Raw genomic sequence first — 22,191 nt, forward strand, 5'->3', positions numbered from 1 at the left:
AAAATGCTGAAGTGACGATATTGATGACAACATGTGTAGCTCGCTAAATGAGGCAGTCTAACGACTAGTGATCCATGTGTGTAATAGGTCTAATAGTAACAATTCAATGTTGCTCCTAACTCACTTGATCTTCAGCAGGCTGAGGGTCTTATTCTGGGACTGGATCTCGTCAGTCTTGTTACGGTTCAGGAAGATGGTGAAGCCATTGGAGGGGAAGCCAAACTCTTTGCCCACCTGACAGTAGAAACAGAGTAATGACGATTAGTCCTGTCTCGCTTGCCAGACTCATGGCACGGCTGTGGGAAGAGACTAGATAACAATGAGCTTTAGTTGAGGGTTAAGTAGGGCCACTTGTCTCCTGGAGCATGGTACATCCAGACTGTAGTATAAAGTAAAGTGTCTAATTGTCTATTAATAGCCCATGAACTAAGAACAAAAAGGGTCAACATAAAGACTGCAAGAAATCTGGTTGTGTAGAACGCTCATGTCTCGCTAATCCTTCTATCAACTGTGTGTTTAACAAAGAGTGTTCACTCCACTTATTTCCACTACCCATTAAACTGTCAAAGTGGATAACCAAACAGTAGGCTGACAGAGGAGAAAGTAAGACTGTCAGAGTTGCCTGGTCTATGGTCATTATCATAGAGACATCCAAGATCTAATAATAGGAGTCCTCTGAGCCTAAGTGAGCTTTCTTGCATTTAATCAAATCCATAATGCTTTAGTGGTGCAAAGAAAGTCAACTGTTGTTCTGTAGGTCACATCTCAACAACAAAGGATAAGTCATAATTCCAAGAGATCAGCAGGTAAAAAATGAATGACTGAGGATGTCCATGTTGTCAAACTGGAAGGTTAAAGCAAGTGTCACTAAGCAGGTTTCAATCCAACTTTTTAATTTGAGTAAAGTACACACACAAAAGTATGTGGACACCCCTTCAAATGAGTGGTTTAGCTATTTCAGCCACACACATCGCCATAGACAAACATTGGCAGTAGAATGGCCTAACAGATGTGCTCAGTGAATTGGTGGGGCAGGAATTCCAGTCTGGGGCTGTTTGTCATGGTTTGGGCTATGCCCCTTAGTTCTAGTGAAGGGAAATCTTAATGCTACAGCAAACAATGACATTCTAGACGATTCTGTGCATCCAACTTTGTGGCAATTCCACAAATTAACTTTTAAGAAGGCACAACGGTTAATTGAAATGCATTCCAGGTGACTACCTCATGAAGCTGGTTGAGAGAATGCCAAGCGTGTACATATGTCATCAAGGCAAAGGGTGGCTACTTTGAAGAATCTCAAATATATTTTGATTTGTTTAACCATTTTTTGGTTACTACATGATTCCATGTGTTAATTCATAGTTTTAATGTATTCACTATTATTATACAATGTAGAAAATGTGTATAATGAGTAGGTGTTAATGAGTAGGTGTTCTAAAATGTTTGACCGGTTGTGTGTGTGTGAGAGATATATATATATATTTCCTGATCTTTCTTATACATCTCTCAGATATAGAGGACAGACACTTCAGAACCAACTTCCTTTAGATTTGTTTTGGGGGGGGGGGGGGGGGGCTACTATCTGTTGTTCCGTGTAGTGAATACGTTATTCAATGAGCTAATAGCAGAAAGGACCCCCCCAAGAAATTCAGAAAAATACCAAACAAAAAGATACCTCTAGGGGTCATATAACTCTAAATCAAATAGCAAAATGATCCTTGGTATAACCTTCTTAAACAATTCCATATAGCTTCCTCGACCCACACCTTCCCCACTCAGCTTAGACTTATGGGTTAATAAAGGCTTCTCTGAGCTCTTCATGCAACTATTTCCATCTCTCCCCATCACTGACTAAGTGACTGTACATCTGAGGCCAGGGAATAAAAAAAAAAAATACCCTCATTGATCTGCAACACATTTCTTTTTTTAACTGAAAGACATGCATTTTTAATAGGGCACTGCCGCAGGCAACCCTTCTCCACGGTGACCGAACAGTTGGCCACTCCTGATTCAGCCATTGATGTGGAAATTAGACTGCCACCCAATACTGTCTCGCAGTCGCTGAGGTCCAGTTGTGCCCAAGGCGTTGCACATATTTTACTGTCATTATCGAAATGCTGCTAAGCCACAGTTAGACATTCATATCCATCTCATCCAAACACAATCTGGCTAGATGAAGTGGATTTGGAATGGAAAACCCTTACTGGAAGGTAGCTAGGTACTCCCAAGTGGTTTTATCCTGGCAGGATAGCAAGCAGCTGCTGTGGTTAATCTATTGATAGCGCGTTGTTTGAAAACATTGCATACCATTCTCTCCCCACATAACTCACAGCTTTCCCCACACACACACACACACACACACACACACACACACACACACACACACACACACACGTCTCTGCTGAGCCATGCATCGGATCCATCAACAGTGGATCCCATTAACTGCACAGGCAAGGGGGGGTAAACACTGCAGAAACACCTTCGCTTTCCTGCAGAGCTGCCTGCTTCATACATAAATTAACAGAGGTTGAGCACAGGCTAGGCACAGGGAGATAAAGATATATAAATGTCTATCTTCTGATAGTAGCTGGCCAATAGCACAGTTGGACAGAATGTGCTATGAATATGACAATAGAATGACAGAAAGAACCACAAGTTTCCCATGTGTTTGTGGGAAGTACTGTTTGTTGTACACGGCCCAACCATATAGCCTAGAGTACCACTGAGAGTCCATGTTTGTCTTCATATCATGCATCCATACTTTAATACCTTATTGAGGAAAGCGGCTGCTGTCTCCTTCTTGGTGGCTGGGATCTTCTTCATCCCGTTCGGGGACTGAACCCTGATGATCTGTAAATTAGGAAAAACATTACATTCTAAAAACCATGATATAGTATGTCGTTTCCTTGAATTTAGATTGCTTTACCAAACCAAATACATCCATTGGGGAAACCATATCGGTCATGACTCATTAGCTAATTTGATGAACCATGAGCTGGCTAGGCTACATTTGTTGTTAACTGCAACCCACTGAAAACATGACACTGCTTGTTAGATTGTTCTGCTAGAGTCTCTTTCAGTGTCAGGTCGATGACAGTGCATAAATGTGGGTGGAGGCTCGTTGACACCATTGTCGTTTACCTTTATCATGACACACGGGGTCATAATTCACAAGCAATAACATGGTTGTGATAGTACATTTACAGTAGCTAGTTTAGTTAGTTAGGAATTTTAAATGACATGAGCAGCATATATCATGCCATGGGCCAGCTAAAATACCAGTGACTGGTTTTTAGGTCATAAGCTAACTTAGTTGGATTGTTTTACCTCGAATGAGCGAAGATAACAACACTAGCTAAAGTTAGCTAGCCGATATTGTGGCTAACTAATGTTTGCTAGTCAATTTTTCTGCCACAAGTTGAATACAAGCTATAAACACTGACTTCATTTTATTGTTCCAAAGTTAGCCAACTGTTGTTTCTTTCTTGCAAAAAAAAACTAGAGGCCAGGGTTATGTTTATAAAAACCAGTTAGCTTGCTAACCACAGGTACTGTATGTAGCTAAATAGCTAGTTAACAAAGTCAACAATGTCCCCTTTCTCAAAGTGAACGTCCACGCATTTTTTAAATCCAATAACGTTACAAAGATAACGTTATTAAAGTTAACAATATACTATGTACTTGCTTATTAAACAAGATAGTTTAACTGAAACGACCGTACATACGGGCACATTTTAACAGTGAGTTAGCAGTTATCTAGGCCCTGTCATTCTAGTACTGATGCTAGCAAGTGGCTAATTCTGCTGCCTCATCACTCCGATAATCAGACTTCGGTAACGTTAGCGAGCGAAGTTAGCTACCTAGCCGGCTAACAATCCACAATATTTTATCAGTAACTACAATGTGTTGTCACACTTACAATATTTTCTGCCATGATGTTCGGGTTTGTGCTCCCGATGTATTTCGCTGTGTAACAAAATAGAACGATGTCAGAGATTAAAAATTGACTGACTGGACAGAGTCAACAAAACTCCATCCCACAATTCAAACACCGGGCGTTACACGCTAACAAGTCCGTACCCGAGTGTCCCTCCTCATCAATTGCCCGAGTGAAACAATCAATATAAAATATTTCCGCCACTTTATTTTTAGCAGGATTTCCCGTTTATTATGCCCTCGATAAAGTAACCACCTTTAATTTAAATGAAGGGATAACAAAAAATACGAGTAATTTGTTGCCTGTTGTTCAAATTGACGAGCCCTACACTTTTTGTAGGAGCCATTTCGGCCTGCTTTACTGTGCTCGTTAGAGAAAAGAGGAAGCGGCGAAGTGAGAGGGACGTCACTACTTACAAAAAGTCATAATTATGGCTAAACCGCGCCTATTTCCACAATGTATCTTTTTTTAATCGGATTTTAAAACTAACCCTGAACTTTAACGTTATCACACTGCTAACATTATGTCAAATTAAATTTTATTGGTCACATACACATGTTTAGCAGATGTTATTGCGGGTGTTGCGAAATGCTTGTGTTTCTAGCTCCAACAGTGCAGTAATATCGAACAATTTCACAACAATACACACAAATTGAAAGTAAAGGAATGGAGTTAAGAATATATCAATATTTGGACAAGCAATGTCAGAGCGGCATAGACTAAAATACAGTAGAATAGAATATAATACAGTATATACATGAGATGAGTTGTTCAAAGTATGTAAACATTATTAAAGTGACTAGTGATCCAATTACTTAAGTGGCCAGTGATTTCAAGTCTATGTATATAGGGCAGCAGCCTCTAAGGTGCTAGTGATGGCTATTTAACAGTCTGATGGCCTTGAAATAGAAGCTGTTTTTCAGTCTTTCTGTCCCAGCTTCGATGCACCTGTACTGACCTCGCCTTCTGGATTATTTTTTATTTTATTTAACTTTTATTTAACTAGGCAAGTCAGTTAAGAATAAATTCCTATTTACAATGGCGGCCTACCCCGGCCAAACTCGGACGACGCTGGGACAATAGTGTGCCGCCCTATGGGACTCCCAATCATGGCCAGATGTGTGCAGCCTGGATTCGAATCAGGTACTGCAGTGATGCCTCTTGCACTAAGATGCAGTGGGATGATAGCGGGGTGAACAGGCAGTGGCTCGGGTGGTTGTTGTCCTTGATTATCTTTTTGGCCTTTTTACCCACTACGAATGATTTATATTATGAGATGATGCAGAGATAACGAAGAGGAAAGATTGTCTTCTACATGAGTACACAACTACAAACTGCAGCGCACAACTACAAAATACAGTGAACATAATGAAAAGACGAGCATGCAGCATAAACACAATACACACAGGACACAATGCCAACATACGATGGACAAAGTAAAAGACAGAGAACATGCAATCATATAATACATACATCTATGAACGATATATGCTATTAAAATGGAACTGGCCATACGGGTACATTGATCTCTGGAAATATGATTCAATGAAATATACAATTGAAATTGATATGAAACTACTATGAAAACACAAGAAAACAAAATGATGGTAAGCGTGATAATGAAAAAGAATGAGATGAATGAAATAGAGATGACATGCCCAACTCTATAATATGTCAAAGAGACATCAACATGAGCATTGGGGAAGATGAGAAACCTACAAAAAAAGAAGCACAACAACAACACAAGACATCGCCAACTACTACTGCCCAATCACAGCATGGTACGTTATCAGGTGACAATCACATTTGGAATCGAGTTTGACATCTGAGATTTGTGGGTAATCTGCGCAGTGACTGTCAGTGCCACCTACATCCATTGTAGTATTGTTGCACACACATTAATCTCCAATCCATGTCAGTGGAGACTGGCGGGAGGAGCTATAGGAAGATGGGCTCATTGTAAATGAATGGAATGGTATCAACCACATCAAACATACGGGAACCACATGTTCGACTCCGTTTCATTTATTCCATTCCAGCCATGACAATGAGCCCGTCCTCCTACAGCTCATCCCACCAGCCTCCACTGTCCCATGTATATCATGCTGCTTGGGGTAAAACTAAAGGCCGCAAAAGCCAAAATTCCCAATGGCAAGGTGTTTTTTCCAAGCTATTAAACAAGCTTCTATCCCTGAAAATACTTAGTTAGAATATACAGTACCAGTCAAAAGTTTGGACACACCTACTCATTCATGGGTTTTTCTTTATTTTTACTATACATATGGAATCATGTAGTAACCAAAAAAGTTTTAAATCAAAATGTATTTTATATTTGAGATTCTTCAAAATAGCCACCCTTTGCCTTGATGACAGCTTTGCACTTTCTTGTTATTTCATAGTTTTGATGTCTTCCCTATTATTCTACAATGTAGAAAATAGTAAAAATAAAGAAAAACCCTGGAATGAGTAATTGTGTCCAAACTTTTGGTTGGTACTGTACATGTCATATAATAAAGATAGTCATAAATCCTTTATTATAAAAAATATAGAAAATCAGTGTAAGAAAAAGAGAAGTAAAGAGTATGCCAGTGTTAAACAGGATAGAATGTTATAATCGTGCTTCTGTTAAAGTGTGTGTGTGTAACACTAATGGATAGGTGAGGGAGGGGAAAGGGGAGTGGGGTGATGAGGATGATGTAGCTTCACCCACATTGTCTCAGGGACAGATTCCAGCTCAGCAATGACCAGCAGCTGTCTCATCTCTACAGGAGTCATGTTTTATATGTGTAATAGTCGGCATAGATGGGCAGGCGTCTATGATGAGTAGCAGAGGTGCCGAGGCACATGAAATGAGAACACACCCATTTCACGAGTATGTCACTTGTTTGACAACTCGAGGTTGAGGCTGCTTTGCTTTCGTAAGTGTCGTTTGTTTGTGTTCCGTGTAAAGGAGAGGATAGAAGAAGAGAAGCGCGTGGCGATGGTGGAGGAGAGAAGGGCAAAATGGCTGCCAGTTGCTGAGATAGACAGCGATACCAGAACAGAGTCCTAATCATGAGCAGACATTTTGTATGATGTGAACTTTGGCTGCAGAAACAAAACAAGAAACCAGTGAAAGATGGATACAATCTTAGAAAAAAAGTGTTGCAAAAGGGTTCTTTAGCCGTCCCCATAGGAGAAACATTTTTGGTTCCAGGTAGAACCCTTTTTGGTTCCAGGCAGAAGTAGAACCCTTTTGGGTTCCATGTGGAATACTCTATGGAAAGGGTTCTACATGAAAAGCCCAAGGGTTCTACCTGGAACTAAAAGGGTTTTACCCAGTAGCAAAAAGGGGTCTACAAAGGGTTCTACAGCGGGGACAGCAGAAGAACCCTTTTAGGTTATAGATAAGAGTGTAGACGGTTCTTTTTCTGTAACGCTTTCTTTATTTTTGTATTTTTTTGCAGACAATTCTTTGCTTTGGTTTATGTTTGATAGTTCTAATCAAACGCAGTGAGAGTGCTCGAGGCACATGCATGGTTTGAAGTAGATGGGAGGTGGATGCAGAGGACTGTGGGATGGATGGTGAAGGTCTGGATGACTTAGATGATACCATATTTGGCCAGCTCGCTAAGCTCCAGGTGGTTGAAGGCCTCCCAGGGGCAGATTACTGTGATGTCTGCAGAGGAAACACACATTGCGTTCAGTAAAAGTCAGTAGGCCAAGCAAACCCTACAATATGGCTTTCTACAGTTTTTATGGAAGGCACAGGTAGAGTAGATGGACAGTAATAATGAACGTACCAGTGCCTAAGCCCTCCATTCCAGGGATATCATCGCCAAAGCTGTAAAGGAGACAGAGATCATTTATTTACAATCAGACCTCATGAAAATGTCATTATGCACTTGTCGAATGCCTGTTTGAGACTAAGAAACACAATGAAAGTGGCCTTACCCCTGGATTCCCTTCTTTGGGGGCTTGCTCTTGAACTGGCGAGTCTGCCTCTGCTTGAATTTAGGGGGTCCCTTACGTGGTGTTGCAGGGCCTCCAGTGACACGGGTGGCAGACTTGATCTCCAACTTGGGGACCTCGAGATTCATGGTTATTAGTTAGCTGATTGGTGTGTGCAGCTGGTTGTGTGTTCAATCCCTCTCTGAAGTAAAGTCGTCTTGATGAAATCTCATCAACTGGGGAGAGAAACAGATTGTATTACACCCACATTTCATGATAGAGCTCACATTGTCATAGCTTGGTGTTTTATAATTTCGGTATTTACTGTTTGGAGTTGAGGTAAGAAATTCAGTATTGACCGTTTGGAGTATTGACTGGCTGCGGCACCTCTTGGTATGGCAACTGTATGGCATCCGACCACAAGGTGCTACAGAGGGTAGTGTGTACGGCCCAGTACATCACTGGGGCTGAGCTCCCTGACATCCAGGACCTCTATACCAGGAGGTGTCAGAGGAAGGCCCTAAATATTGTCAAAGACTCCAGCCACCCAAGTCACAGTCTGTTCTCTCTGCTACCGCACGGCAAACAGTACCGAAGCGCCAAGTCTGGGACCAAACGGCTTCTGAACAGTTTCTACCCCCAAGCAATAAGACTGCTAAACAGTTCATTAAACGGCTACCTGGACTTTCTGCATTTCACCCCCTACCTACATGTACATATTACCTCAATCAATCACACCAACTACTTCATACCCCAGTACACTGACTCAGTACCGGTACTCCTTGTTTATAGCCTGTCAAAAGCCTGTCTATAGCCTCGTTATTGTTATTTTATTGTGTTACTATGTTATTTTGATCTATTTGTTCATTTTCTTACTTTTTAATTGCATTGTTGGGAAAGGGCTCGTAAGTAAGCATTTCAGCGTAATAATAAAATATAATTAAAAGACAAGTCCCTGGCCCTTAACTTTGTCTGACAAATAGACCTCATCCTAATCCCCTTACTGATTGTATTGCCCTTGTAATTTAATGTCCAATGAATGTCTAGCTCGAATAACTAATGACCCAATTTCATCATGTAATCCCCAGTTCACGTAAATAAGCACCCCCCCTCCCTTTCCCACCACATCCTCCTTCCTCATTTCAAGCCAGTGGCCAGCCATCTACACTTGGGCTAATCTTATTAGTACAAGGACAACACAGAGAATATGCCGAGCAGGCAGAAAGGGTCTAAAAGAACCAATCCTATTATCTACCCCTCATACAATGGTGTTCCTAAAGCTAACAAGGCTCTAGAATGTTTCTTACTGGGATCAGCTGTACATTATGTTTAACTCAACAGGAGGTCACTTTCAATGCACAATGATGCATTGAGCAGCAGTTGAGAAAATTAAATATGAAAATCAGCCATATTTCCATTCTCATTGACAATACAAGAATGTTCAGAAATGTGATTGATCTGGGTCTGTCTAATTTAAACTGCTACGTGTATCAGGAACATTTCAAACATTAAACAGATCTCAAACTGAAAAATGTATCCACACTACAAAGTCATAAAGCAGTTCTCTCTAAATCCATTCAAGAAACTCCCAATATCAATATAGCCGCTCAAAACTCTCTCCCTTCACACATTCCCTCTTCAACCACACGCATTCCCTCTTCAAGTGCCAACTATTCAGCAAGTAGTATACTTTCTTACTACTTGAAAAACTGCTCTCCCCTCCTCTCTTTTCTACGAGGTTTAACAGTACAGTTACAAAATCCATCACGTTTCTGTCATCATGGGCTATGTGTCTGAATGGATGGTGGGTGTACTCACCTGCTGCTTGGGTGAAGGCTAGCCAGAAGAGTGGGCGTGGGCGCTGAGCGCAGCTCTCTCTAGCAGATGTGTGGGTCTCTATGCTAGGTTGGCTCTGAGGGCCAGGCTGGGCTGATCGGACTTCTTATATTCCTCATGGCCCCTCTGCAGATTAGGAATGTCCCGCCTCCTATCACTGACCCCTTGTTATCGCGGCTCTAGCCTGAGGTGCGGTTCAGTGGGTGGGGGTCAGGGGGTGGGAGTCAGGGGGACCCTTGTGAAGGGTTCGCAGAGCAGAAGAGGGGGTGAAGGGAGATGGATGGAAGTTAATTGGAGCGCTAAGGCAGCAATAACTTGAATGCATTTAGTGTTGATTGTATTCTAGCATGTTTTCCATACATGAAATCCAAGATGACACCTTCAATGGTCTTTTATCTACAGTCTTCAAAATCCTTCAAACTAAATGGAGACATAATAAGGTATACCACATTGCATGGAGGTGTGGATTAATCAACTGGATGAATGATGTCATCGTGGCACCCAGAACCAAATCAGTTCCTGGATTTAATGAGAAAACTGTCACGAGAGATTCTGAATTACGTAGCTAATAATACATTATTGACTTGGATGGTAATGAAGATTCTCCATATGTCCAGAACCTTCCAGTCCTATCCCTACTGACCAGAACCATCCAGTCCTATCCCTACTGACCAGAACCTTCCAGTCCTATCCCTACTGACCAGAACCTTCCAGTCCAATCCCTACTGACCAGAACCATCCAGTCCTATCCCTACTGACCAGAACCTTCCAGTCCTATCCCTACTGACCAGAACCATCCAGTCCAATCCCTACTGACCAGAACCTTCCAGTCCAATCCCTACTGACCAGAACCTTCCAGTCCAATCCCTACTGACCAGAACCTTCCAGTCCTATCCCTACTGACCAGAACCATCCAGTCCTATCCCTACTGACCAGAACCATCCAGTCCTATCCCTACTGACCAGAACCTTACAGTCCTATCCCTACTGACCAGAACCTTCCAGTCCTATCCCTACTGACCAGAACCATCCAGTCCTATCCCTACTGACCAGAACCATCCAGTCCTATCCCTACTGACCAGAACCTTCCAGTCCTATCCCTGCTGACCAGCCCTCCCACCTTCTACGTAACCCTCTCTCCATCCATCTGCTGGGCCAGGTTCTCTGGGCTGGGCTGGCCAAGGGGTGTCACCAAAGCCTCAATGCCCATCCCTCAGGAGTATCTCAGATTGACTGATCTATTACTCAACGCACCAAATAGGCTAATCCTCTATGGTGAGTGTCTTCATGGTAGGCTACTCACCAGATGACTCACTTGTACCTCACTCTAAAGACACTCCATATGCTCTCGGATGGTTGCTCACTTGACTGCCTGCAGCCCCCCTCCCTCACTCTGAAAAACAGAAAACAATTACTCTGACTGGAGTTGGGGATTATAGTGGCTGGCTTCTGTTCTCTGGTTAATTAATTACATTGGGTAAACCCACAGTGAGGCCGGGATTATTTCACCTCAGTGGGATTATTTCACCTCAGTAGTTATTGGCCAATCGGTTTTCAATTTTGCTCATCATCTACATGCATTAGATTTTAAATGAATGACAGACCAAATAGACTGCATGTGGCTCTGCATCAATACCGTCTCCTCTGCATCAATACCATCTCCTCTGCATCAAAACTAACACATTACAACGGAACGATTTGATTAGTGTAGTGTTAGCTAGCTACATAGTTGTCTTTGCTGTCTTTGTATCTAAGATAATTGTGTAGTTTAGAGTAATTATCGAGGTTAGCTAGCCAGGTTAGCTAGTGTTAGCTAGCTACATAGTTGCCTTGTAAGGTGTAGCACTGAAGCTATCGAGGTTACCTGGCCAGCTACACTTTCAAACAAAGTCAACAACACGGCCACTGCTAGCTAGCCTACTTTAACAGCCAGCAGTACTGTATCATTTTAGTCACTTTAGTCAATAAGTTGTCTTTGTTATAGTTTGTCATAGTTTGATAATTGTGTAGTTTAAAGTAATTATCGAGGTTAGCTGGCCAGCTATTTTCGTCCCCCGCGACGCCATTTCCAAACCTAGCCAACTATTACCGACGAGCAGCATTGTAGAAACTAAATACATTACAAAGGAACGTCTTGATTAGTGTTATGTTAGCTAGCTACATAGCTGCCTTTGTATCATGATAAGGTGTAGCACTGAAACTATCGAGGTTACCTAGCCAGCTACACTTTCAAACAAAGTCAACAACGCACCCACTGCTAGCTAGCCTACTTCACCAGCCAGCAGTACTGTATCATTTTAATCACTTTAGTCAAAAAGATTTTTGCAACGTAAGCTAACTTTCTGAACATTCGAGACGTGTAGTCCACTTGTCATTCCAATCTCCTTTGCATTAGCGTAGCCTCTTCTGTAGCCTGTCAACTATGTGTCTGTCTATCCCTGTTCTCTCCCCTCTGCACAGGCCATTCAAACGCTTCACACCGCGTGGCCGCTGCCACTCTAACCTGGTGGTCCCAGCGCGCACGACCCACGTGGAGTTCCAGGTCTCCGGCAGCCTCTGGAACTGCCGGTCTGCGGCCAACAAGGCAGAGTTCATCTCAGCCTATGCTACCTTCCAGTCCCTCGACTTCTTGGCGCTGACGGAAACATGGATTACCACAGATAACACTGCTACTCCTACTGCTCTCTCCTCGTCTGCCCACATGTTCTCGCACACCCCGAGAGCTTCTGGTCAGCGGGGTGGTGGCACTGGGATCCTCATCTCTCCCAAGTGGACATTCTCTCTTTCTCCCCTGACCCATCTGTCTATCGCCTCCTTTGAATTCCATGCTGTCACAGTTACCAGCCCTTTCAAGCTTAACATCCTTATCATTTATCGCCCTCCAGGTTCCCGTGGAGAGTTCATAAATGAGCTTGACGCCTTGATAAGTTCCTTTCCTGAGGATGGCTCACCTCTCACAGTTCTGGGTGACTTTAACCTCCCCACGTCTACCTTTGACTCATTCCTCTCTGCCTCCTTCTTTCCACTCCTCTCCTCTTTTGACCTCACCCTCTCACCTTCCCCCCCTACTCACAAGGCAGGCAATACGCTTGACCTCATCTTTACTAGATGCTGTTCTTCCACTAATCTCATTGCAACTCCCCTCCAAGTCTCCGACCACTACCTTGTATCCTTTTCCCTCTCGCTCTCATCCAACACTTCTCACTCTGCCCCTACTCGGATGGTATTGCGCCGTCCCAACCGTCGCTCTCTCTCTCCCCTTCCATGCTATCATCTCTTCCCTCTGCTCAAACCTTCTCCAACCTATCTCCTGATTCTGCCTCCTCAACCCTCCTCTCCTCCCTTTCTGCATCCTTTGACTCTCTATGTCCCCTATCCTCCAGGCCGGCTCGGTCCTCCCCTCCTGCTCCGTGGCTCGACGACTCATTGCGAGCTCACAGAACAGGGCTCCGGGCAGCCGAGCGGAAATGGAGGAAAACTCGCCTCCCTGCGGACCTGGCATCCTTTCACTCCCTCCTCTCTACATTTTCCTCTTCTGTCTCTGCTGCTAAAGCCACTTTCTACCACTCTAAATTCCAAGCATCTGCCTCTAACCCTAGGAAGCTCTTTGCCACCTTCTCCTCCCTCCTGAATCCTCCTCCCCCTCCTCCCTCTCTGCGGATGACTTCGTCAACCATTTTGAAAAGAAAGTCGACGACATCCGATCCTCGTTTGCTAAGTCAAACGACACCGCTGGTCCTGCTCACACTGCCCTACCCTGTGCTTTGACCTCTTTCTCCCCTCTCTCTCCAGATGAAATCTCGCGTCTTGTGACGGCCGGCCGCCCAACAACCTGCCCGCTTGACCCTATCCCCTCCTCTCTTCTCCAGGCCATTTCCGGAGACCTTCTTCCTTACCTCACCTCGCTCATCAACTCATCCTTGACCGCTGGCTACGTCCCTTCCGTCTTCAAGAGAGCGAGAGTTGCACACCTTCTGAAAAAACCTACACTCGATCCCTCCGATGTCAACAACTACAGACCAGTATCCCTTCTTTCTTTTCTCTCCAAAACTCTTGAAGGTGCCGCCAGCTCTCCTGCTGTCTCTCTCAGAATGACCTTCTTGATCCAAATCAGTCAGGTTTCAAGACTGGTCATTCAACTGAGACTGCTCTTCTCTGTGTCACGGAGGCTCTCCACACTGCTAAAGCTAACACTCTCTCCTCTGCTCTCATCCTTCTAGACCTATCTGCTGCCTTTGATACTGTGAACCATCAGATCCTCCTCTCCACCCTCTCCGAGTTGGGCATCTCCGGCGCGGCCCACGCTTGGATTGCATCCTACCTGACAGGTCGCTCCTACCAGGTGGCGTGACGAGAATCTGTCTCCGCACCACGTGCTCTCACCACTGGTGTCCCCCAGGGCTCTGTTCTAGGCCCTCTCCTATTCTCGCTATACACCAAGTCACTTGGCTCTGTCATATCCTCACATGGTCTCTCCTATCATTGCTATGCAGACGACACACAATTAATCTTCTCCTTTCCCCCTTCTGATAACCAGGTGGCGAATCGCATCTCTGCATGTCTGGCAGACATATCAGTGTGGATGACGGATCACCACCTCAAGCTGAACCTCAGCAAGACGGAGCTGCTCTTCCTCCCGGGGAAGGACTGCCTGTTCCATGATCTCGCCATCACGGTTGACAACTCCATTGTGTCCTCCTCCCAGAGTGCTAAGAACCTTGGCGTGACCCTGGACAACACCCTGTCGTTCTCCACTAACATCAAGGCGGTGACCCGATCCTGTAGGTTCATGCTCTACAACATTCGCAGAGTACGACCCTTCCTCACACAGGAAGCGGCGCAGGTCCTAATCCAGGCACTTGTCATCTCCCATCTGGATTACTGCAACTCGCTGTTGGCTGGGCTCCCTGCCTGTGCCATTAAACCCCTACAACTCATCCAGAACGCCGCAGCCCATCTGGTGTTCAACCTTCCCAAGTTCTCTCACGTCACCCCGCTCCTCCGCTCTCTCCACTGGCTTCCAGTTGAAGCTCGCATCCGCTACAAGACCATGGTGCTTGCCTACGGAGCTGTGAGGGGAACGGCACCTCCGTACCTTCAGGCTCTGATCAGGCGCTACACCCAAACAAGGGCACTGCGTTCATCCACCTCCGGCCTGCTCGCCTCCCTACCTCTGAGGAAGCACAGATCCCGCTCAGCCCAGTCAAAACTGTTCGCTGCTCTGGCACCCCAATGGTGGAACAAGCTCCCTCACGACGCCAGGACAGCGGAGTCAATCACCACCTTCCGGAGACACCTGAAACCCCACCTCTTCAAGGAATACCTAGGATAGCATAAAGTAATCCTTCTAACCCCCCCCCCCCCTTAAAAGATTTAGATGCACTATTGTAAAGTGGTTGTTCCACTGGATATCATAAGGTGAATGCACCAATTTGTAAGTCGCTCTGGATAAGAGCGTCTGCTAAATGACTTAAATGTAAATGTAAAACAATCTCCTCTGCATCAATACCATCTCCTCTGCATCAATACCATCTCCTCTGCATCAAAACCATCTCCTCTGCATCAATACCATCTCCTCTGCATCAAAACCATGTCAGCATGTGATATTCATCAGAGCACAATAGTAGGCCGATGGCATTGACTATTGTTCTTTCTGACCTGAGATATTTTGTTTCATGTTGTCCGTAGCACATTCCATGTATTGTACTACAATCCTATTTTTCAAGTGAATGCCATTACTGTAAAATATATACAATAGACTAGATGAATATTACATCAGGTGGCTAAACATTATGTTTGCTATACAAGGCATAAGTTAAGTGACATGTGACATGGAAAGAAAGGATACATAATGATTTCAGTGTATAGCATTGTAAACTCCCAGGTATCGATCTCACCAAACACCACTGCACTTTACTAGGATCCTGAGTTGACTTCATTCATCTGAGCTGTAGTCAATCCGTAGTTGTCCAGCAGTGTAGAGTGCTGCCACGTTCACAACTGTAAAATCGGAAATCTCTGGTTTCCGACTTCAGTGCGATCAAGACAACTGGAAACTCTAACAAAAACGAGCTCCGACTGGGAAAAATTGTTTTGAAAGAGTTATCCAAGTCAGAAACTCTGGCATCTTTCTAAAGCTTTTTCTGAGAAAGGTTATTGTTTGATCTGGGTTATTTGGGGGGATTATACATTATAAGATATTCTTTAGGGTGATCAATCCAGTTGGCTATGATGTCATGGAAAAAATGAAAGATTATGCTGGTTGTAATGTAGTTTACTGCCAAGTGTCCATGTCGCAATGCTACATGTCATAATGCTACGTCATAATGTCATTTGCTGCAAAGTGCCCATGTCACAATGCTACATGTCATAATGCTACGTCACAATGCCACATGTCATAATGCCCTTACTGCCAAGTGCCCATGTCACAATGCTACAAGTCATAATGCTACCTCACAATGCCCCTTACCGCTAAATGCCCATGTCATAATGCTACATCACACTGCTACATGTCCCCAATGCCCCTTTCCTGTGCATTTATTCTCACATGGAAACAAAACTTGAATGTCAGAGGTGTCAAGAAGTATTTGTTATTCAACAGATGATAACTCTGTACTATTGAACTAGACCACCCTACAGTGGTCAATATCATAGAGGCAAAATGGTCAAAGAAAATGAGTTCATTCAGTCATAAAAGATTTATTTCAAAACAAATGTTGTCCATCATCAACCTACACTTACAATTTATATTTAAAAAATAAACAACTCATCCACCACCAACTGATATGAAAATAAAATCAATCCATATACCTAAAAATGTTTAAATCCATCAAACATAACTGTGTGTATTCTATTTCAAGTGTCAGGGAAATGTATTTTTCAGGTTCATTTGTCACAGCATAGCAGAAACTAACACACTGTCAGAGGGCATAAATACATTAAACATCAAATGTATTGTGATTATGTAAACATTTAAATCATTAGGCCTACAATTATTGAATGCCTCAACAAAGTAGGCTTCTACGGCACTAGGCTATATCTATGCATGAATGAAATTATAAATTAAACATGATTTACTCATGTAAAATACTATAGATGAGGTAAGAATATGCAAGATTATGCGATGACAAAAACTAGTTGAAATGCCCATGATTAAGTGAAATGACAGTTTGATATATACGTAGGATAAAATGCATACCAGTATTCAAATCTGAGGGAGTGGTTTTAAAGTGCACAGTGTCAACAGACCCTCAATGTCCCCATTCCCTCTGCCACAAAGACACAAATAAATAAATAAAGTCTACTTCTTCTTCATCATCATCCTGATCTCCATCTTCAGGAAGGCTTTCAGGTTCTCATCTGATACATTCTCCTCAATAGCAGCCAGGGCACTCTCTTTCCCAAACTCTCCATTACGGTAGTACGCTAGGAGCTGCTCTGCGTGTTCAATCCACACACAGTTATGGCAACCGCTCATACAACAGTGGGTGGGAGCGAGTGGAGGGCCAACGGCCTTGGCAGGAGGGGGGTCAGGGCTAGACTCAGGGCTACTGTCTGTGGTGGCTGAGGTATTCAGAGTAGGAGGAGTTGGACTGGTTGATCCAACCTCAGTTGTGACTTTACGGATAGTTCCTAGTCTGAGGTAAGGTTTTACCCACGGCAGTTGAAAGTGTTGAGAGATCCGCCCACCCAGGTACAGGACACACAGCTGGTAGAAATACAAAACATATGGCCTAATTTCATCACCATCATGTGATAATGAAAGAGAAGGGTGAGAGAGAAACGGGATGGTGTGGTAGGTAGGTAGCTAGCTAGTTAAAAAATGTACTGTTAAGGAGTGTAGGCTTGGGGAATGAGAGCTAGTAGCTAGCTATCCCTTGATCATGACTCTCAGTTCCTTTATATTACATATAAGAGTGATCTTCTGTATGGGGGAGTTTTCTTATGAGCCCCGACACTCGGTCTGAACATAAACACCAATCACAGTTTTGGAAGCATAAGGAACTTATCTTTCATATCAGCAAGAAATAAATGTACAAAAAAGTGAAATGTTAAATTGATACACACCTTTATAGGATTAGTGTTGCCACATGGCCATACCTCCATGTTACAGTGAGTTCACGGAAAACAGACTGAAGACAGTTGACTACCTGTGCTAATTATCTGTGCTAAACCTTAACCTTCCTCTCTCACAAGGGACATTTCTGATCCCCAGCTACATGGGCACCGCTACAATTACCACATACCACTACTTTCCCCAATACTACACATTCCTTTGTCTCATGCCCTTCTAAACACTTCTCACACCTAGGAACCTCCCTCCTACACACTGCTGCCACAAGCCCATAACCTTGACACCTGTAACAACGTAATGTATTCGGCTCCTACAGGATAACTTATATATCCTAACTTCACTTTGTCGGGCAAAGACTCAACTTCAAAACTCAAAAGAACAGACAATGACTCTTCTGTTTCCCCCACTGTCTGCGTCGCATCAAACGACGAGCATCACATACACCGGGAAAATTTCCCCTCAGCTGGTCAACGTTTATATCTACTGCTACCCCAGTTATCACCACTTTCATTGGTGCCCTTTTCTTCAGAACAAAACCATTCACTTTTCTTGCCCCCATTCGTTTTTACTTCGAGCGCATTCTTCCCCTGCCCAACAGAAGCAAACAGTTATCACTAGACCACTTCTAGTTACCCTCACCGATTCCACATGACACAACTCTTTTTTCACCCACCGTGAAACCAAATGGATCAGCCAAAATGCAGGAGTCCACTTTTTCCATAAACTTCACTCCTACTGTCACAGACTCTTGTTCATCCTGATCCTCGGTACATACCTCGGTCTCCAATAACTTCACCGCACCTACCACCTCCGATACTTCACCCTCATTCCCTTCCATTTCTCCTCCTGTGTCTTCAGCTCACTCTGCTTACACTTTCTACCATTCTTCTTTAACAAACCATCTCCCCCCCACCACCATTTTTATCCGACTCAAGCTCACCCTCTTAGACCTCTTCTCCAAGTACACATCTCCTTATGACTATACTGCCGCTCCATCCCTGACACCCATATTGTACTTGCTTTATGTAGGGACTCCATTTCCCCCTTCGGGAGATATGCTCATCTGCCTCTTATTTTCATGTGATATGAAAGTAGAGGATTTATGTTTCTAGAACCGGAAACAGAACACGTAGCCAATATCCTTGGACTATAAGGAGTAATGTTATGTACCTTTAGTCCAATATTGGACAAAACAGCCAAATAGTCCATCTAAAAGTGAATCGATTCGCAATTGCGCTACGGTTCTAGAAACACAAGTCCTCTACTTTCATATCACATCAAAATAATTTCATAAAAACAAAATGCACACTTACTCTACACCTTTTAAACCAGTTTTAGCAGTATTTTACAGCAACAACACCTCTTCCGTGTACAGGTGTTAGGAGATACAGATAGGTAGTCATCGGGTTTCCGTAAACAAACGCTGTAACATGGAGATATGGTCGCGTGGGGAACACGAACCCTGTTAACGGTCTGTATCAATTTAATAAACAGTTAAAAAATATATATATATATATATATATATATATATATATTTTTTTTTTTCTCGCTGATATAAAAGATAAGGTCCTCATGGTTCCAAACCCGTACAGCAAGCGATGCGTTTTAATCTTCAGACCGAGCGACGCGGATGAAGACGCCTTCGTCGAACGGCTAACGGATAACGGTACTGAAAATCATGACTAAGGGACAGTGCTTCTGCGGATAACCAACCTTCTGTAAAGACGACGATGATCCCATGATATTTCCTCTCAAACGAAACATCTTTCTGATGTATATGTTACTACATATCTGAAGACTTAATTTCCTATGTAGAGTACAATCCACACATCTATTTCCCCTCCTCCACAAGTGTTTCAGCTACTTGGCTAACTAGCTAGCCGTGAGCTTCCGCCATGTTGGAATGAACTATGACCTTCAGTGGCTGTAAGCAACGTTGCTGATTGGCTGAAAGAAAACCTACTGCATGGTCATCTTGTGTCCAGCAGATGTCATTAAAGCATGTCATTCAGTTAAAACGTCCCTCACTGTCTGATTTTTGTAAAGAAAAAAAAAACGGAGCAAACGAATGTACAGCATAAAAGTACATTTATAAACAACGGATATTTCAACAGATTTGTATTGAAGATGTTAGATACATGTTTTATATGCCCTGCTGGCTGTAGGCTACATCAATGCATTTGTACTTCCAACAAAGAGAGATTCGTGTTTCATCACTACCACATCAAGCTGAGGATGGATGGAGGGTGTGAATATTACCCGATGGACGTCTTGTTGCCAAGGACTACCTGCTCAGAGAGTTGAAGAGCTGTACATCTGCCCTGTCAGGATTCTCTCATTAGTGAATGAGAAAGGAGTCTAAAACATTTCGCCATGACATCATTTGATTCCACTTTTAAGTGTTAGATTAAAATAATTAGAACATCATATTATAAGCTGTATGGTTCAGCTTTGTAAAAAAAAATAGTTTCAGTTCGAAGTCATATATAATGCTTTATGTAGAGGGATATCCCTTTGAGCAAAAGCCGTTGAAAATATTTATTTCTGAGTAAAATACATATTTTTTTTGTCTCGTGCTCACTGGGATGGTGTTATTTAAGTATTACATTTTGTTGCAGCACACCAACAAGTCTCCTCTGTTCTAAAGTATGCCAACAACCTAATATCCTGATGCCAGCCCTTCACTGATTCACTTCCTTGCGATTACTCACACCTCCAAAAGAAAATGATTTCCTTTGACTGCGTTACAATGGTTGGCAAACATATGCAGCACAATTGTACATCTTGTCCAGAGGTCTGTTGGCATTAGAATACTAGCCTACTTCTGTGTGTGACCGTGAATCATGGAAGTCAATATTACACCAACAGGATTCTCTCTCACTGTATAGCCAGCCTAAAGACTACAATAAGTGCAGGTATTTCTCCATACAGCCTAACCTACTACGGCATATAGTAACAACCTGATTTTTAATTTTGTAATTTTTTTATTTCACCTTTATTTAACCAGGTAGGCTAGTTGAGAACAAGTTCTCATTTGCAACAGCGACCTGGACAAGATAAAGCAAAGCAGTTCGACACAAACAACACAGAGTTACACATGGAATAAACAAACATACAGTCAATAATACAGTAGAAAAGTCTGTATACAGTGTGTGCAAATGAGGTAGGATAAGGGAGGTAAGGCAATAAATAGGCCATGGTGGCGAAGTAATTAAAATATAGCAATTAAACACTGGAATGGTAGATGTGCAGAAGATGAATGTGCAAGTTGAGATACTGGGGTGCAAATTAGCAAGATAAATAAATAAATACAGTATGGGGATGAGGTAGTTAGATGGGCTATGTACAGGTGCAGTGATCTGTGAGCTGCTCTGACAGCTGGTGCTTAAAGCTAGTGAGGGAGATATGAGTCTCCAGCTTCAGTGATTTTTGCAGTTTGTTCCAGTCATTGGCAGCAGAGAACTGGAAGGAAAGGCGGCCAAAGGAAGAATTGGCTTTGGGGGTGACCAGTGAGATATACCTGCTGGAGCGCGTGCTACGGGTGGGTGCTGCTATGGTGACCAGTGAGCTGAGATAAGGATGGTTGGCAAACATAAGCACATTTGTGCCACACACCGAGAGGTCTGTAGACCGGTATTACCTCTGTGTGACATGACTGAAGTAAATATGTTCAGGGTCTCTGCACAAAGGTGATATGTCTGTTATTTCGTCATAGTGTCTGTAGCCTTCGAGGCTTGCTGAAATAATCTCAAGACTCTTCGTTACTCATAGGTTGCATCCCAAATGTCATTCTATTTCCTTAATGGGCCCAGGTCAATAGTATTGCATTAGGTGACCTGAGGGTGCTGCAGCACCACCTGAAAAATCTGATAAAAAATATATATATTCAATAAATGTAAAAATCTTGAAAAAATATTTTTTTTTCACAAAAGTAGTGAACAGGGCCTTTACTAGTCCTGTATTAATGGCCATTGTGGACAAAGACATTTGTCCAGCCCCCTGTTGGAGAACAAAAATCACAGCTCCCACACTCCCAAACTACTTCCCGCGGCTATGGGCAGGGGGAATTTGTCATGATTTCGGGGCATGTTGTCACGTGAAACTTATTGAAGCCTCTGCCCCTGCATATCCATTGCATGGGACTGAAGGCTCACATTTAACTAATGTTAAAACTCTCACTCTCTCTCTCTCTCTCTCTCTCTCTCTCTCTCTCACTTTGTCACACACACACACACACAGAAAATAACCCCACACCCCCACCACCCAACTACTACCCGTGGCTATGCTGTGTGGGTAATAGGAGGCCATTTGGGACAAGACCAAAAGGTCAGTCATTCTTTTTTAACTCCCTGAGAGGAGTTCGCTGACTGGCTAATCTTATACATTTTATTAAGAGCATTAGAGTTTTACTGGTT

At 43.2% G+C, this 22,191-nt stretch overlaps 2 protein-coding genes across 4 annotated transcripts in view; both read right to left on the reverse strand.

Annotated features, from left to right (window-relative positions):
- The window catches only part of LOC115201690 (nuclear protein localization protein 4 homolog), a 31,649-nt gene extending 27,382 nt beyond the window's left edge, over positions 1-4,267 (reverse strand). The window contains exons 1-3 of the mRNA XM_029765514.1: positions 3,920-4,267; positions 2,770-2,850; positions 125-234 (exon numbers count right to left, since the gene is read on the reverse strand). Of these exons, the coding sequence (XP_029621374.1) occupies positions 125-234; positions 2,770-2,850; positions 3,920-3,934 (206 nt within the window). The 5' untranslated portion in view covers positions 3,935-4,267. The remainder of the gene's footprint in view (positions 1-124; positions 235-2,769; positions 2,851-3,919) is intronic.
- A 3,075-nt stretch (positions 4,268-7,342) lies between these two features.
- LOC115201691 (retinal rod rhodopsin-sensitive cGMP 3',5'-cyclic phosphodiesterase subunit gamma) lies at positions 7,343-19,691 on the reverse strand. Of its 3 annotated transcripts, XM_029765516.1 has the most exons (5): positions 19,490-19,685; positions 9,686-9,938; positions 7,871-8,103; positions 7,720-7,760; positions 7,343-7,595 (listed from the first exon to the last, which is right to left on the reverse strand). In XM_029765516.1, the coding sequence occupies exons 3-5, from the start codon at positions 8,014-8,016 to the stop codon at positions 7,519-7,521; spliced, it is 264 nt and encodes an 87-aa protein (XP_029621376.1). In that variant the 5' UTR covers positions 8,017-8,103; positions 9,686-9,938; positions 19,490-19,685; the 3' UTR covers positions 7,343-7,518. The 3 variants fall into 3 exon arrangements, with proteins under 3 accessions (XP_029621376.1, XP_029621377.1, XP_029621375.1); XM_029765517.1 differs by lacking the exon at positions 9,686-9,938; XM_029765515.1 differs by lacking the exons at positions 7,343-7,595; positions 7,720-7,760; positions 7,871-8,103; positions 9,686-9,938 and adding an exon at positions 16,382-17,410 and having other exon boundaries at positions 19,490-19,691.
- Between the last annotated feature and the right edge of the window lie 2,500 nt (positions 19,692-22,191).

The sequence above is a fragment of the Salmo trutta genome, chromosome 10 (genome assembly GCF_901001165.1).
Source record: "Salmo trutta chromosome 10, fSalTru1.1, whole genome shotgun sequence".
In the NCBI taxonomy this organism is placed as follows: Eukaryota; Metazoa; Chordata; class Actinopteri; order Salmoniformes; family Salmonidae; genus Salmo; species Salmo trutta.